This window comes from Engystomops pustulosus, chromosome 1, assembly GCF_040894005.1.
Source record: "Engystomops pustulosus chromosome 1, aEngPut4.maternal, whole genome shotgun sequence".
In the NCBI taxonomy this organism is placed as follows: Eukaryota; Metazoa; Chordata; class Amphibia; order Anura; family Leptodactylidae; genus Engystomops; species Engystomops pustulosus.
In genome coordinates, this window is record NC_092411.1 from 215,529,002 (window position 1) to 215,546,854 (window position 17,853).

The 17,853-nt window shown below is 39.2% G+C and overlaps 1 protein-coding gene across 2 annotated transcripts in view; it reads left to right on the forward strand.

Moving 5' to 3' along the window:
* AFG2A (AFG2 AAA ATPase homolog A) overlaps nt 1-17,853 on the forward strand; it is a 262,683-nt gene that overhangs the window by 97,622 nt on the left and 147,208 nt on the right. For both annotated transcript variants that reach the window (XM_072119375.1, XM_072119374.1), the window contains exon 14: nt 9,713-9,836. In XM_072119375.1, the coding sequence (XP_071975476.1) occupies nt 9,713-9,836 (124 nt within the window). The remainder of the gene's footprint in view (nt 1-9,712; nt 9,837-17,853) is intronic.

A 17,853-nucleotide genomic window follows, 5' to 3' on the forward strand; every position in this document is an offset into this window, starting at 1 on the left:
AAAAAACCTTTTTCAAGTATGCAAGCACAGCTGAAAACAGTTTCGCTGATTAGAGAAGCTTTAAAACTGACCTTCCTTTTAGCTTGTTTAGAATCGGGAGCATCACTTTTTTTTTGTTCTATGAAACTTGCATTATGGCCAGAAAAAAAAAGAACTTTCTTGTGAAACTCTACAGGCTGTTCTTAGAAATGAAGGCCATTCCATGCAACAAATTGCCAAGAAACTGAAGATTTCCTACAACGGTGTGTACTACATCCTGGTGGCTGAGTGGGTAGTACTACAGCCTTGCAGTGCTGGGGTCCTGGGTTCAATTCCCACCCAGGTCAACATCTGCAAAGAGTCTGTATGTTCTCTCTGTGTTTGCACGGGTTTCTTCCCACACGCAAAAAACATACTAGTAGTTTGATTAGACTAGCCTCAGGTACCGATTTAGAAAAATCTGTGTAGCGCTACGTAATCTCTGTGCACTATATAGCGAACTATTATCATTACTACCACTGCCTACAGAGGAGAGGTAACGTGAGAGATTTGTACAAGGTCAAAGGGATTTTGAATGAGAACGGCTCTCAATTCATTTTGCAACGCCATGCCATACTTTTTTGCACAGTGCTTGATTGGAGCCAATTTCATTCTACAACAGGACAATGACCAGTGCAAGGCTTGTGACTAGGGTCAGGAAGTAAGAGGTCTCCTTATGAAGACTGCCCATTAAGGCCGCTGTGTAGGTTTGTATAAAAGATCACAAATACAGTCTACAAATAGGCGGGTAAACCTACTTAAAATTTGATGACTTTATTCAAAGTAAACCAACTTCTACAAGGCCTTATTTTTCACAGGTTCTCACAATTTTAAGTGTAATTAGGTTAAAATGTGGGATATACCCTATTAGATGAGTTTAATGATTTTCCAGATGCTGTTTGCTGTGTTCAGACATCTGTTTGACCGGTATTAAGCTTGGTTCATCTTGTTTTTCCACCTTAGGGCAGCACAATATTCCACTGAATGCTTATACAGTGGGATACAGTTCGGCCCCCCTCCCCAAAAGCAGGGGATCTGCAGCAGACAGTGATTTGCAGCTGCTGATATTTTGGGGCGTCTCCCATGTGACATAGCTGTTCATGTACACTCACCGGCCACTTTATTAGGTACACCATGCTAGTAAGGGGTTGGACCCCCTTTTGCCTTCAGAACTGCCTCAATTCTTCGTGGCATAGATTCAACAAGGTGCTGGAAGCTCCTCAGAGATTTTGGTCCATATTGACATGATGGCATCACACAGTTGCCGCAGATTTGTCGGCTGCACATCCATGATGCGAATCTCCCGTTCCACCACATCCCAAAGATGCTCTATTGGATTGAGATCTGGTGACTGTGGAGGCCATTTGAGTACAGTGAGCTCATTGTCATGTTCAAGAAACCAGTCTGAGATGATTCCAGCTTTATGACATGGTGCATTATCCTGCTGAAAGTAGCCATCAGATGTTGGGTACATTGTGGTCATAAAGGGATGGACATGGTCAGCAACAATACTCATGTAGGCTGTGGCGTTGCAACGATGCTCAATTGGTACCAAGGGGCCCAAAGAGTGCCAAGAAAATATTCCCCACACCACCACCACCAGCCTGAACCGTTGATACAAGACAGGATGGATCCATGCTTTCATGTTGTTGATGCCAAATTCTGACCCTACCATCCAAATGTCGCAGCAGAAATCGAGATTCATCAGACCAGGCAACGTTTTTCCAATCTTCTACTGTCCAATTTCGATGAGCTTGTGCAAATTGTAGCCTCCGTTTCCTGTTCTTAGCTGAAAGGAGTGGCACCCGGCGTGTTCTTCTGCTGCTGTAGCCTATCTGCCTCAAAGTTCGACGTATTGTGCGTTCAGAGATGCTCTTCTGCCTACCTTGGTTGTAACGGGTGGCGATTTGAGTCACTGTTGCCTTTCTATCAGCTCGAACCAGTCTGCCCATTCTCCTCTGACCTCTGGCATCAACAAGGCATTTCCGCCCACAGAACTGACGCTCACTGGATGTTTTTTCTTTTTTCGGACCATTCTCTGTAAACCCTAGAGATGGTTGTGCGTGAAAATCCCAGTAGATCAGCAGTTTCTGAAATACTCAGACCAGCCCTTCTGGCACCAACAACCATGCCACGTTCAAAGGCACTCAAATCACCTTTCTTCCCCATACTGATGCTCGGTTTGAACTGCAGGAGATTGTCTTGACCATGTCTACATGCCTAAATGCACTGAGTTGCCGCCATGTGATTGGCTGATTAGAAATTAAGTGTTAACGAGCAGTTGGACAGGTGTACCTAATAAAGTGGCCGGTGAGTGTATGTTTAGTTGCATCACCAAGGGAACAACCATGGTATACGTTCAGCAGAGACTGTGGATGGATTTCATACAGGTGTATCTATCTCCCAAAGATATTGGCTACGTTGAACGTTCTTTTGCTGCAGGTTGAAATATTGCTGTCTACTTTGCCATTTCATCCTGTACATATGTCCAGCTGTATGGTGACAAATACTGATCAGATGGAGGTCTCCAGTTGTATATGTCTATATAAACATTTATGTACATCTGAACCCTCCTTTTCCTGTCCATAAGACGAGATGTGAGCTTAGCTTTAGTGTCTTTGTTACCTTCAGTGTTTAACTACTGGAAAAGTTTCAGAAAATATAACCTGTTATGAGAAGGCATGCCATTGCAAACTTGTTACCATGGAGTATATCATTTGTCTTATTCCTGTGACCATGTACTGATTAAAGTTGTATGTAAGAGCAGAGAAATATCCTAATAAGTTTTATCCTTTTGCTGTTAGATGTCAGAAAGGCTGTCAAGATTTGGAGAAGAATGGGAAAGGAAGTGTGTAAATCATCTGGCAGGACACATTGTTACATTAAATGTACACTGCACTGACACAGTTGTCCATGAGAAGTGGTTACAGGAATCCTTCTAAATATCTGCTGGCATTCTTGTACAGCATCACAGTAAGCCCAAAAGCTCTGTTTTCCATAAACTTACATCCAGCATTGCTTGCCTCGAGTTTCTGGCACGGCAAAGACATATCTAAACATCGGATGTCAGACTGTTCATGCGTCACAAATTCCTAGCATTTTGCTTGCTTGCGTTCATGTCATTTTTTTCTCTTTGGGAAATGTATGGGAATAGGAGGGTGACATAATTTGTATATCCATCGAGCAGCTGCATGATCATTTATCATGGCATTGGACACTTTGTAAGGCAGGCCGACGACCCTATAGTTCACTTATCTGCTAGCTGGAGGATATCATGTACTGCAAGTTATTTTTTCTCTTTAACGTGTGGTAAGAAAGCATTGGATTGTGTCTCAAGACATCTTATACACTGCTGTACTTTCTATTGTGTGGGCTCGTGAGCTAACAGCCAGACTTAACCCAAATACAAAGCAATTTGTATGTACAAATTAGTCCATACTAATACTCCTAATCATCCCTGTCCAAATCAACCAGAAATAGGCAGGCAATTCTGATTTCTTATAAATCAGTTTTACAATGTCTTAAGACAGAAAAAAATACTTCTTTCCCTTGCCTGTTACATTCATTACTCACTTTTAGTTCACTGATCCGACTACAGAGACCGAGATATGTAGACGAATTATCAGTTAAGTGTGAATTTGGTTTTAGCTTCTGCCCATTGTAGTCAATGAAAGGGACAGATGTGGTTGGTGGGGGTTCAAAACTGCCAGGAAATTGGCCATACACTGCTGTACAGTGGGTACGAAAAGTATTCAGACCCTTTTAAATGTTTCACTCTTTGTTTCAATGCAGCAAATTGGTAAGATCAAAAAAGTTCTTTTTTTGCTCAATACTGTACACTCTGCACCCCATCTTGACAGGAAAAAAGCCAAATGTTTCACTGATTGTATTTAGCAGGTGAGGAGCAGCGCCTAGTTTTCTCCACACACACTATTAAAGGGAACCTGTCACCAGGAACCGCTGTTTTGTGTCCCCTACATCCACATTTCCAATCACTTTTTATAATAACCCATACATTTTTGGTTACTTGAGAAACTTATATCAAAGTTTACCTGGCTGTCTCTCCTTGGGTGTCCAGTGTCTGCAGGGTTTGTCCATGGAGAAGCTGCCCCCCCCCCACACACACTTTTGTGAAACCGTTACGTCAAAAGCCAGATTCAAGCTAAAAGACCCGCCAATCGCACCCCTCCCTGCTCGATTCTCTCCTCCTTACATCACATTATTCCTCTTGCCTCTTCTTCTCACTGACCACGTCACGCAATTTGCACTGTGCGGCACATGCAGATCGATGCATCGAAGTCAGGATGCACAAGAATTGCATAACGCAGTAAGAGAGGATAAATGTGATGTAAGTAGGGGAGAATGGAGGGGGGGGGGTTAGTGCAATGGGAGTTTTTTTTGGAGTTTGAATCTGGTTGATCAAGTAGCAGTTTTAGGAAGGTGGGGGGAGGGGGACAGTTGGGGGGCTCCTTTCTGTACACACCTTGCTGACATTGGACACCCGTGGAGAGACAACCTGGAATACTTTGATACAAGTTTACCAAGTAATGGGAAGAGTAAAATCATTTTGAAAAAGAAGTAGGTCCAAAATAAGACATTACAGGACAATTACGTGGTGAGATGAAACAATAGGAATGAAGAGCTTGCAGTCTTATACAGCATGCAAATGTGCCAACATTCTGAAGCTTTTTTGTGGTGTAAACAACGGCGCCTATTTGTGGGCTTAACATTATACCAAAACCAAGAAGAACTTTTTATGGTCTAACCTCAGGATAGGCCATTCGATCTTTGATAGGTGGTTGCTGACACGTCCTCTGGTTTGGCCGATAGTGTTGATACTGATAAATAATAATATTCCCACTCTATGTCCTCACATACAAACATTAAGTGTGCTGATGTAAGGATGGACTGACTTTTGTGTGCTGTATGTATTGTGCACTGATATTATTCATTTGTATTAGACCTATAAGACCAGGTGGCATATGTACATTGCAGTCTAACTGCATTCAAGCAAAATGCAAATAAAGGGGTATTCCGGGAATATAACAAAACTCAATGTCATAAGTCACAAAATGGAGCTTAAATAGTTTGATTTTATGATTCACAAAATGTTAAGGGTTTTCTAAAGTAGGTGGAGTTATCACCAAGATGGCCGCCACTGGAAACTACAAGTCCCATGATCCTTTAGTTCTCAGTATCTCCTCTTCCCTCTTATGCTTTGCTTCCAGTGATGATGTAACAGACTGTCCTGCTCTGTTACCATAGTAATGATGTAACTACCATCACTGCACATTACCTCACTGAGATGACATCGCACTACAATGCTGACCATACTGGATGCACTGCAACCGACTGACTGCAGCCAAACATAGTGATGATCACTATGGCTGGTGCAGGTCATGTGATGTGGACATGTGACCATCTTCTGTCCTGTGTCTGTTCAGTATGGGGAATATCAACGGACTGATTAAAGGGCCAATTCTTCATTGCAGTGCATGTCAACAGCATTTTTCTGCTAAGGGGAGCAAAATTTCAAATAACTACTAAGGACCCATTTGTATATGAATTATGCTTATTTCTGGAATACCCCATTAAAAGTCCACATTCTTTGCTTTGATTAAATTATATAATTTAATCATGAAACACTAGCCATGACTATACTAGGTGGTAACTAGGAGCAATAATTTTGTGTATGACTTTCAGTCTCTTACATTATTCTGGAGCAGTTTTGTCACACTTATTGAGAAAACATTATTTGTTCATTGAGGTTAATCAGCATTAATTTATGCACAGCCCTCTTAAGGCTCCACCACTTAAGGTTGGATCATAGTAACACCTCAATTCTTTTACTTTTCAGCCATTCTGTCTTAGGATTGTTGGTGCGCTTGGGGATGAGTTTACTGTTGCATGACCTTGTTAAGATATAGTCTCTATAGAGAATAAACCCCCTCCCCAGCTGTCACTGCCTACTAGTCAACATTCTGTACCTGCGCCAAAGTGCAAACATGTTATTCTTCAAAACTAACCTGGACCAATTGTTCAGCAGGACATAATTTTACATGTTTCCAAAACTGTCCTAAGGCAGTACAAAGTGGTCTGTATCTGAGCACTAATTAAAACATAGCTTTTATTACTTAATTATAATTAAATGTGAAAAGGAAGTGTGAGAGAGACTTCTTTTATATTAAAAACACAAAAAAGTCTGACTCTTGTAAGTTATAGCTGGAACTGAAATTAGTACCACTATTAATAATGTGTTATTTCAATATATCTGGAACTCGACTCGCACATAAACAACACTAATCGATAGTTAATAACAGATTATAATATTTGATATATAAGCATATTCCCACAACCATTTAAGGAAGATCTGTTACACTTATGTGGGGATTGGGAATTGTCACAGTAAACTTTAATTCAATTCACACTTCATTAATCAGAATAGCCCTGTTATAGCATTGCGATAGTAAATGAGTCTCCTGTCTCTACTCCAAACTATCTATGGATGGCAATGCAAACATGGAGACAAAGACAAGACAAAAACAGAGCGGGATAGTCAAATATGGATCAAAACCAAAAGGACAACACAGACAAAATCACTAGGCAATCAGATAAAAGGGAATACAGGCAACCGGTCAAAAATACCAAAATACATAATGACAGAATAGCACAGCTAACTTACTAAGTACACGATTATAGCAGACCAAGGGTACTGTCCACAAGACCTTATGATAATCCACAGCCCTGGCCTTTAAGGTGATTGGATCAGTACTCTGAAATCAGACAGGATGGCAATGAGACTGGAGAGATATTCTGTCAATCACAGCAGGTTAACTATTAGTGAACCAGAGCAGAGTCTGCAGGAGACAGATGGGCATTCTGTAAATGAATCAAGATTACCTGGAAAATGAATACACCAGTGTTCAGACTAACAAGAGGCAGAGTGAAACAAACTGACACTATAAGTGCATCCTCAGCTGTACTCTACAGAGAGAGGGTGACACAGGCACAGATATGACATTTTTCAATAGTTCTTTCATAAACATTTAAAGGTTCACCAGTTTTGGGATCTGTTTTTTGTCAGTATTTATTTAGATTTATCCGGTAACTGTAGAAAGTAATTTTCCAGTGTCCTTAAGTGTTTTTTAAGTACATAAATTAAAACAGTGATCAGTTACGTGAAGTATAGTAATAATACAGTGTAAGATGTGTTGTGCAAAGTTGCAAGTGAAAAGAGGCATTGATTGACAACTGCAACAATTGTTGTCATTGTACTGAAGTTTTGACAGTGACATCACAAATAACATGGAAAAAAAAGGTATTTTACTGAATATATTTCGTCAAGTAGTAAAATATAAGGGTGATCCGTATACACTTACTAAATTGGAACACACCTTTCTCTTAGAACTATTAAGCTTGTAGGGGCTTTGGATGTAATAATCTTTATAATAATAATAATATTTCGTAGCACTTTACAAATCATAGGAGGATATATACAAATACAATAAATATGAAAGAGCACAAACATTAATATGGAACAAAAGGAGTCGGGTCCCTGCTTGCAAGAGCTTGCAGTCTATGACAAAGAATGGGCAGCACAAGAGGTAAAAAATAAACACAAAGTTACGAAAATAGTAGAAATTGAAGCACAGAGGAGATTTTACAAATTGCAAAAGTTATTCGTTTTCTATGATTACAGTTTATTTGCATAGGTCTGCACAACCCTCTCAGTAAGAAGGAAATAACTTTGACATGGACCCTTGGACAGGAAATATGCCAGGGCACAGAGTTTATTTTCAAAGTCAAAGTCCAGGCTGTCGCGCTTCACATATTCCTAACCAAAAAGGTTAATGAGCAATCTGATTTGTGCTCGCTCGGTGAAAGATGTCCCCTGCTCCAACTTCTAATGTATTGTCATTCAGAGGCTGCTAAGAGCTGCTCAGCATTCCATGCTTCAGTGGAAAGAGACAGGATTACAAGCCCTAGCTTCCTGCCCTTCTATCTACACTGGATCACCATGTCAAAAACATCCTGCTTAAATTGTGATTCTCCTGTTTTATGGCTGATGAAAACCTCTTGGATATCAACCAGCAAACTTTCCAGACCTCCTGTCAAAAATGTAAATTACAAAAAGGGAACACTGGAAGAAACTCAAAGGATTTGCAGTTCCCTATGTTCCTGTTAGGCTAACTATAAACAATAGCCGCACAAACAATATTCTTAATATGTTTCTCTACTGCAAAACCTTATTTTTTTAGTGGAACATAATGCAGACCTTTCTTGCTACATGACCATAGCATCTTTATACTATGATGTGGCATAGATTTTCTATCCCTTGTCAGGTCCAAAATCTTAAAGGTAATCTGGCATCAAAATCTAGCATGATACAACATGGGCACTTACTCATAGATCCAGGCATTATTGTGGTAATTCTCTAATATGTGTTATCCATGACCTCCTCCTTTGTAAAATCAACATTAAAAATTATTTTAATGAGTGAGAAAGGGCTCTAGGGGGCATTACCAGTAACTCTCCATAATACATTGTTCTGATGCATTCTCCCACTGAGTGAGATTACAGCAGCCATGGAGTCAGGTCAAGTAAAATAAACTATTAAATACCACTGAAATGATTCAGTTTGCTGAGGCATATTTACAATAGCATAGGCTATAGGAACCTTTCACCAGCTTAAAATGACATTCGTGGTGATAGGTGCGCTCTATCAACAATGATACTTTGGGTACAGGAAAATGCCTATCCTCTTTTTCTTCTCATCCATCTCACCCCACTTTAAAAAAAAACTAAAAGCAGCTCACCCCACTATATTCACAGCCCCCTTATATTGGGAATTGAATATCCTTTGTAGAATTCCTTCTTTCATCTTAAAAGCCGCATTGTCTGCAAATCCACATGCAAATGAGCTGAAGAGAGTCACTTTTTACCAGAGATGAATCTTTGAGAGACTGGAGGGCAAACATCACGTCAGATTCCCCATATTGGGTTCCATAGCAGCTAGAAACACAGAAACTCAGTGTCTCTGTGTTTCTGTCTGCACTGCAAATAAAGACCCAATTCCTAAATATTTTTTAACCTTCCCATATCTGTGGTTTTCTGGAACACAGACCCAAAAGCCTAATGAGAATTGAAATATGTAAATATCATATTTGATATATCAGAGTTGTAGCTGCTTTAGAGCCCAAGAACGAGGTGTCTAAATTGGTACTTCCTTCCATCCTCTCGGCCGAACTCATCATGGGCAAAAAGTGAATGTTTTCAGCTCATTTTCATAAGACTTTGCAGGTAATTTTTAACAGATGAAAGGGGCAGATTTATGATATCTCATACTCTACTTGATGATAACAAGTTCACTTAAACCCCTTACCTTTAAAAGCATAAAATTGATGTAATCTTCTCCCTTCAAAGGGTCTACAGCGGTCAGCCTCCTTGTAAAAAGGCTCTGTAATAAGCTCCGTAAGATATACAGTGCAATGCAAGATGTATTATTGTAGAATAATTGCACCTGATAATATACCTAACCTTAATAGCTATCCCGTATACTTGGATGTTACTATGGACAGGATGCTGGTACTGTTTTTTTTCCTATTGTGAGTTTTGTACTATACCTTTTAAATAAATATTTTAGCTTTTTTTTTATTTTTACTTGAATACATTATAACATGTAATTCTTTCACAGCTCTGGTGCTGGAAATGTAGCTGACCGGGTTTTAGCACAACTTTTGACAGAAATGGATGGAATAGAGCAACTGAAAGATGTGGTGATATTGGCTGCTACAAATCGCCCTGATTTAATTGACAAGGTAAGACTAGACTTTTTTTATTCTGCATCAATTCCCTTTACATTACATTCTTCTAACCCAACTTTAGCTGCCATTTTGAATGATTGATATCCAGGATGTCATAGCATTGATAGAAATATACTGTAGGGAAAATAAGTATTTGATGCACTGCCAATTTTTCAAATAAGAGACTTGTTTGGAGGAAGACAAAGGATGAGTACAACCCTAAGAACACCATCACAACCATGAAGCTGGGTTGGAAACATCATACTTTGAGGGTGCTTTTCTGCAAAGGGGACATAACAACTACACTATATTGAAAGAGGATGGATGGAGCCAAGTATTGGAATATTTTGGCCAATAACTTTCTTCCATTAGTAAAAGTATTGAAGATGGTTTGTGGCTGGGTTTTCCAACTTGACAATGACCTGAAACAGCCCCGGCAACCCAGTAGTGGCTCTGTAAGATTGATTTCAAGGTGCTGGAGTGGTCTAGCCTGGCTCTAGACCTGAACCCAATCAGAAGTCTTTGGAGAGAGTTGAAACTCAATGGGGCACATTTACTTACTTGGTAATGAGTTCACTGAAAGTGCATTGTCCGTCTATAATGCAGCATACACCGATTCACTAAGATCGTGCGCCTGAAATAATGAATTTGTTGCTTCCCCCTCAGGTCCGTCAGAGTTCACCATCTTTTTTGTGGTGCATCTTAACCCCTTACCGATGCACGCCGTAGTAGTATGGCGTTCGTCGGGTCCCGGTGCATGGAGAGGGCTCACGGGCTGAGCCCTCTCCATGGTCGGTATGTCTTTGCTGCATATCGCAGTTCACCATCTTTTTTGTGGTGCATCTTAACCCCTTACCGATGCACGCCGTAGTAGTATGGCGTGCGTCTGGTCCCGGTGCATGGAGAGGGCTCACGGGCTGAGCCCTCTCCATGGTCGGTATGTCTTTGCTGCGTATCGCAGCAAAGACTTACCGGTAACACCCGCGATCGGTGCTATGTTGTTGATCGCCGCCGTCAACGCATGGGCGCCACCATGTTGCCAAGGATTGTCACTTCCCATGACGTCATCGGGGAGCGCCGATCCGTCGCCATGAGAGCCTCGAGTCTTCAGAAGACCGAAGGCTGTCTGGTTTTAACCCTTTCATTACAATGTGCTATCTGCATATTGTAATGAATGAGGAGGGGAATTCCCATATACTGCCATACTGTAATATGGCAGTATATGGTAGGATTGATCAGTCAACCTAGGGTTAAAGTACCCTATGGAGTCTGAAAAATAGTATAAAAATCTAAAACTTCAAATCATCCCCCTTTCCCTAGAACTGATATAAATATAAATAAACATTAAAAATAAAAAACACATTAGGTATCGAAGCGTCTGAAAAGGCCCAATTTATCAAAATATAATAACGGTTTTTCACTGCATTTAACCCCTTAATAAAAAAAACGCCCAAAGTTGAAAATGGCACTTTTTTTGCCATTTTAAAAAATATATAAAATTCTTTAAAAAGTGATCAAAAGGTTGTACAGTCCTAAAAATGGCAGCATTGAAAACGTCATCAAAAGTCTCAAAAAAATTACACAATCCACAGCTCCGTACACCGAAGTATGAAAAAGTTCTCAGCGCCAGAAGAGGTTTTAATTTTTGTAAATGTATGAAAATATTATACAACCTATACAAATTTGGTATTCCCATGATCGCAAAGACCCAAAGAATAAAGTAGACATTGGGGGCGCACAGTGAAAGCCTTTAAATCTAAGCCCATAAGAAAACATTGCAAATGCTTTTTTTTCACCATTTTCACTGTATTTGGAATTTTTTTCCCGCTTCCCAGTACACGACATGGAAAATTAACTACCATCACTATGAAGTGCAGTATGTTACGCAGAAAACAAGCCATCACAGAGCTCTTTACGTGGAAAAATAAAAAAGTTATAGATTTTTGAAGGTGGGGAGTGAAAAAATGAAAAACGGCCAGGTCATGAAGGGGTTAAACAGATTCTAAAACTTAAATACGGCGCTCTGTCCGAATCAGTCGGACCAGCCAACGACACCCCCCCCCCTTATTTGTGTCGCATTGAAGCTAGCGCCGCTGCGCCACAAAAAGACTCGCCACGAAAGCGGTGCACAGTCCAACAAAAGTGCGCAGTGCAACCCTTAGTAAATGAGCCCCATAGTTGTACAGCTACAGTAGTGCAAACTTGATTATGAAATACAGGAAATGTCTGAACTCTAATCGCAAAGATTCCTGTACCACATGTTAGGGTGAGATTTTCTATTGTATCAAATACTATTTTCATGCAATACAATGTAAAATAGTTATGTAAATTAATTATTCAAAAATCATTCAAATAAAGCGTACCTAGGATAAATCTCTGTTCTTTGCAGATGTGAAAACTCATAAAATCTGCAGGGTCAAATACCCTATATAATCGCATATAAGCCGAGTTTTTCAGCACAATTTTTGTGCTAAAAAAAGCCCCACTGGCTTATACTCGAGTATATAAAAAAAAAGTCATTACTCACCCTTTGGCACTGTCTCCTGGCATCCTCTTCTGCCCGCAGCAGGTCTTAGGGTTCCTGGCCGGGCCGGCAGATGCATGCCTAATGTGGTTTTTCATTATAGAACTTAATTCCTGACTGTGACTTTAAGTGTGTCTCGGGTTCTGTTTCACATGGAAACACTTTCCTGATATGATATAAAAGGGGAGATTAACCTTTGAATGGGACACCAGAATTGTATTTGTAGGTTTAAGACGTATGACCGTTAGATGTGAGCCACCCGTCAGCCTATCAGCTGAAAGTAGAAAGAGCTGCAGAAGGCACATGCAAAAGTATATGCACCCTCTATCTCTGTCTTTGAACACAAAAAAAAAATTGTGAAGGATTGACACTATGCATTTTTATAACATATTTTAGTAAAGATTTATTCAATTTTGCAGCTTAATAAAAAATATGTTAGTGAGAAAATTGACCAGAAAAGCTAATGTTTTCACATTTTTATTTATTTGTCTGCTAATTCTATGAAAAAATCTTATTCTAGCAAGATTATTCTAGCAAGTCTCACATGTCATGAGAAAATGAAATGAGAAAAAAAGTCATTATGTAAAGTAGTTCCAAAAATATTGTCATTTAAATTGGATCAGAACAGAACTGAAAATATTGACCTGGACATTCAGGCACCAATGACCCTTGGTCATTAAGGGGTTAACTATTAAACTATTACAGTAGGTTGCAAAAATATTCATACACCTTGAAGTTCTCTTCATATTTAAATACAACATTTACAGGTAACGTCTCAAGTAATGGTTGTGAGTAAAGACAAGGATACACTCTCTTCCTTATTAGAATACTAAAAAGCCACTATCAGATGCATTGTGTTCCAACCGGGGAGAAAGGGTATGACAACCAGTGCATGATGTGCCCAGCTATAATAAATCCCCCTATGTGTTGATAGGTTAGCAGTTGTGCCATACTCCATCAGTTCACATATGATGGAATAAACAGCGCTCTGCGAGATGTTCTGAGCTTACGCTGTTGTGTCTTATTATTTAAAGACCTTACCATGCAACACCTGATATGTCTGGTGTATTCCTTGGTTTTTATGATGCTGCTTGTTTTCTTATGTTCTCTAACAAACCTCTGCGGCCTGCACAAAACACCTATAGATACAAATAAGTTACAAACAGCTGTACTCTATTAATGCATACGCAGACTACAATTTGTATTTTTTTTCCAGTGACAATATTTGAAAAATCATGTATTTCTACTATACAAAACATTGTGCCCTTTGCAGCAGGTCTACTGTATAGCAATTCAACACCCATTCCCTCAAAGAGATCTTTATATATTTCTGTATTCTAAATTCATATGTATTCTTAGCTACATTCTTCTTGGTGTGTTTGCTCATGTTTAAGGGTCAGTTTTCAATGCCCCATCATAATGAAGATAAGGAGTGTCATAGGACACTGAGTACTGCATTGTAAGTCCCTTAGAGTTGTCGAAAAATGGGATTACTTTGTCTCCTATTGAGCTGGATGTTAAATCTCAGGCACATTAGCAGGGATGCAAAGCACAAGGCACAAAATAAAGACCAAGTCTGCTGCCTGTGATGGCACCCTGGGGCCCTTGACAGCCTTTCTCCACCTTATCACAGAGTGTAGAAAAGATGCATCCTCAAGTGTCCAATTTACATAAGAATGACAGGATGTGATTGGACAAATGAAGATGAATGAAAGGCGGTGATGTCAGTCAGATCCATTGTCTGAAGATGGATTGGGGGTCTGAGTTCCATCAGGCTTCAGGGGCTTCCTCATAGTACAGAATCACAGCAGAAAGGACACCAAAACACAAAGGGGCTCATTGAATGCCAGACAGATGGGAGTTTATATTTTCTTAGTAGCTGTCATTTGCTCTGATCACGTAAGCTTAGAGTGTCTTCATTAAAATAAACACTTGCATGACAGGTTTATGATCGATTTCTTGGTTATGTGAATTAAAGGAAGACAGAATCTCTTTTTGCCTACTGACGCAAGTTTTGTAATGCCGCTGTACTTCTTAGTCAGGTGAACGCATGGCACAGAAATGTTATGTGCACTTTCTCCATGTTTCTACTAGATGGGAGGGATTTATGTTCCCAAAACCCAATTTCTTTATTTGTAGAACATTGGTTAGCCACCAAATACTTAAATATAGCGTATGTAGTGTTATGTTTGACTGTATTCAATTCCCCATGTCTGCTTGTTATTGAGCTTTAACAATGCGTCTGGGGGTCAGATGGAACCTCCCTTAAATTCCCCATAAGTGTGGAGGGAGGGGTAGCTGCTACACACAAGACTAGTGTAATCTGATTGTTCAACACTGACTGGCATTACAGATTAACTATCTTACAGATAAACTTTTGACAGTTTGCTGGTATACAGCACTTCTAAGTTAACAGTAAGCCAAGGACGAAAGACATCTACAATGATGGAAGTAGTTATCTCCAGTAAATTTAAAGGCCATCCAGAAAGTTTATTCACAGGTAGAAAAGTCCCAACTGTTGACCGTCTCTGGTTAGATGTCCCAGCCAATTTGACTGAAAGTTAGAATGTGCTCAGAGAAACTGCACAAGAGTTGCATCCCACAATGAGTATAATAAGTCTTCAAGTTCATAACAATAGAGTTAAAAAAGACTGAACAAGAATGGCTAGTTCAAAAGTGTCGCCAGGAGAAAGCTTCCATTTTTCCCAGGATTTTTTTAAATTGCTCAGCGGTTGTCATATTCGTTGTATTCCTAGTAAACAGTTAATAGGAACTGCAGCATTTGGAAAACTGCTGTGACTTCTTAATGTCTGCCAATAGTGCATGTTCTGGAATACCCATATAGTTTGCCCTGAATAAACCACTAGATTTTTGTGAAAATGGCCTATGGGCATTTGGGATCACGCAATTAAATGTTTGGCCATAATGCAGAGCACCATATTTGGGGAATGCTTAACATCTTATTCCAGTTGTTAAAGGGGCTGTCAGAATTATGAAAACTTTTTATTTATGGCTTTGGAGGCTGAGAAAATAATAAAGAGCTGCTTCTCACATCCTCTGTTGCTCTGTTCAGCAGACCACTGTTTGTATATGCGCACCTTCTTTAGAAGGAGTTTCAGGTGATGTCACCACTGGCCTCTGTATACAAACAGAAGCTGGCAGTGATGGGCAGTGCCATGATTGAATGGGAATGCTAGAGAGGTGAGTATGAGCTCTTTTTTTATTATTTTTTTGTCAATATATAGCCATGGGGGTAATTGCAGTAATTGGGTTGACCATGAACTCCTGGAATGGACATCAATTATTGTAAATTGCAAGATCTAGAGAGGAACGCACAGATTTTCTGATATAAATAATATAAGTTCACTAAACACTAAATGATAATATAGTAATATATGTAAGCCTGTACTTCAAAGTAATTAATATGTTAAAACACAATTTAAATATCAACCTTTTTCATTATATTTTTTTATATAAATTACAAAATTAAATATAAACACATTTTTCCCAAAACTTTATGGGAGTATGGGAAGAGAAAAATTGGAGAATTAAAAAAAAAACATATTATAATTTAGGTTATAACTATTTCATACAGTTAACCATTAATGAGTACAAACTGTGTCCCATCATGGTTGGCATAGTCTTTAATCTATGTTGCACAGTCGAAGACCACTTTCACACTAACCTATGAAACTGGCCATTCGCAACGCATACGGGTTGGGTACAGGTAGCATACCTTCCCATAACTTTCCATGCCTTTCAAAGGGCAATATGCCCACCATACCTTCCGTACTGGGGGGGAAACATAGAACAGGCTCTATCTTCCTCTGTAAGTACAGGCATATGCCGCACTTTTCCTTATGGAGAGGGGTGAGCTGTGCCAATCCTCTCTCCACCACACTGCCATGTGCTCACCCGGCCCAACTGAGATGCACCAACATTATTTAGAGACTTGGCCTCGAGGCTGTTCAAGACTTGTATACTTGTATACTAGATATACCTGATACTTCAGCTCTGTTGTGTCGATCCAAGTGCCTTTTAATATCCATAAATTAAGTTAAGTTAGCATTGCATTGCAAAAATTTGTAAATCCAATCAAATGTGGTTAACATGGTGATGGTGTAAATCTAGCACAGTTAAAAATGCAGTTACTGCACTTCTAGTTAAAAAAAAAAAAAAAGGGGCAGAAATGTCTGATTGTGAAGACGTTCACACTTTCCCCTTAATAAGAAAAGAAATGTCTGAATGTCCCTATATTTCTATAAATTGAAATAATAAAATAATTTAAAATTAATGGACTGTGATGAGTTCATTTTTACATTACATGAAAAAGAAAATGAATGAAATATAATGCCAAACATACCTAATACATAATGTAATGATACAACGCTATAGCACAGTGGTTAATATTACTGCTGCGCAGCACTGAAGTTTTGTATTCATATTTTTAAAAAATGTTAAAAAAGCCAATGTTAATTTATTTTAAAACAATGAATAAATAGTGGAGCAAGCCTGAAATGAAAACGTAGTGGCTAGCAGTTATTTGCTGCTGTCCTTTACTCTGACAGCGCTCTGGAATATAGTGGCGCTATATAAATTAAGGTTTATTATTCTGAATATTTTTTATTATGCGAACTCTCATTAATGAATGACAGCCATTGACCATTTTTTACTTAGTCACTGCCTGCCTGCTGACAGTAGGTGGCATTGCTGGCAGCTTGCCAGTGTTTTCCTGCTTGCACACCTCACTGAGCAGTTCACATTGCTGTGAGCACCTGTACAGTCAGACGGCAGGGAAATGGCTTCTACAAAATGCTAGTTTTATCATTTTGTTTAGGGTTGAGAATTTTAATATTTACTATTCTGTAATCACACATATTTGCGTTTATTTGTTTTTAATTATAACAGGTAGAATTACAATACAAACAGTCAATGGCAAACAATTGCATCCTAAACAGCAACATACATAAACTTTTCCCTTACAGTTAACATACAGGCAGGAGAGGCAATGTACTATTCTGTAATCTTGTCAAAGCTTATTAGACATGAATGGGAGTGCTCTGCTCCTGAACGTCCAAGCTCATTTGCATGTACTGCATTAATAACAAAAAAATTATATTTCTCTTATTTTGAACCACAGATTATCTTTAAAAAAAAATATTTACATTTAGCATTGTTTGTGCCTATTCAAGGTACAAAAAAAAACGTGAGACTATTTTATTCATATTGCCACAGATAAGTGCAGAGAAAGATGAATCAATTTCCCAGTGTTTATCTACCTTATATTGCAACTTTTATATCCTCTTTCTCATCTGAATGAGAATTGTTTAGGTAATCTGCAAGTCAACGTGCAATTGGATTGGCCAAAATATTAGTTAAAAACATATACAGGTGGTCCCCTACTTAAAGACACCCGACTTATTGACAACTCCTAGTAAAAGACGGACCCCTCTGCCCACTGTGATCTTTGGTGAAGGTCTCTGGATGCTTTCCTATAGTCCCAGACTG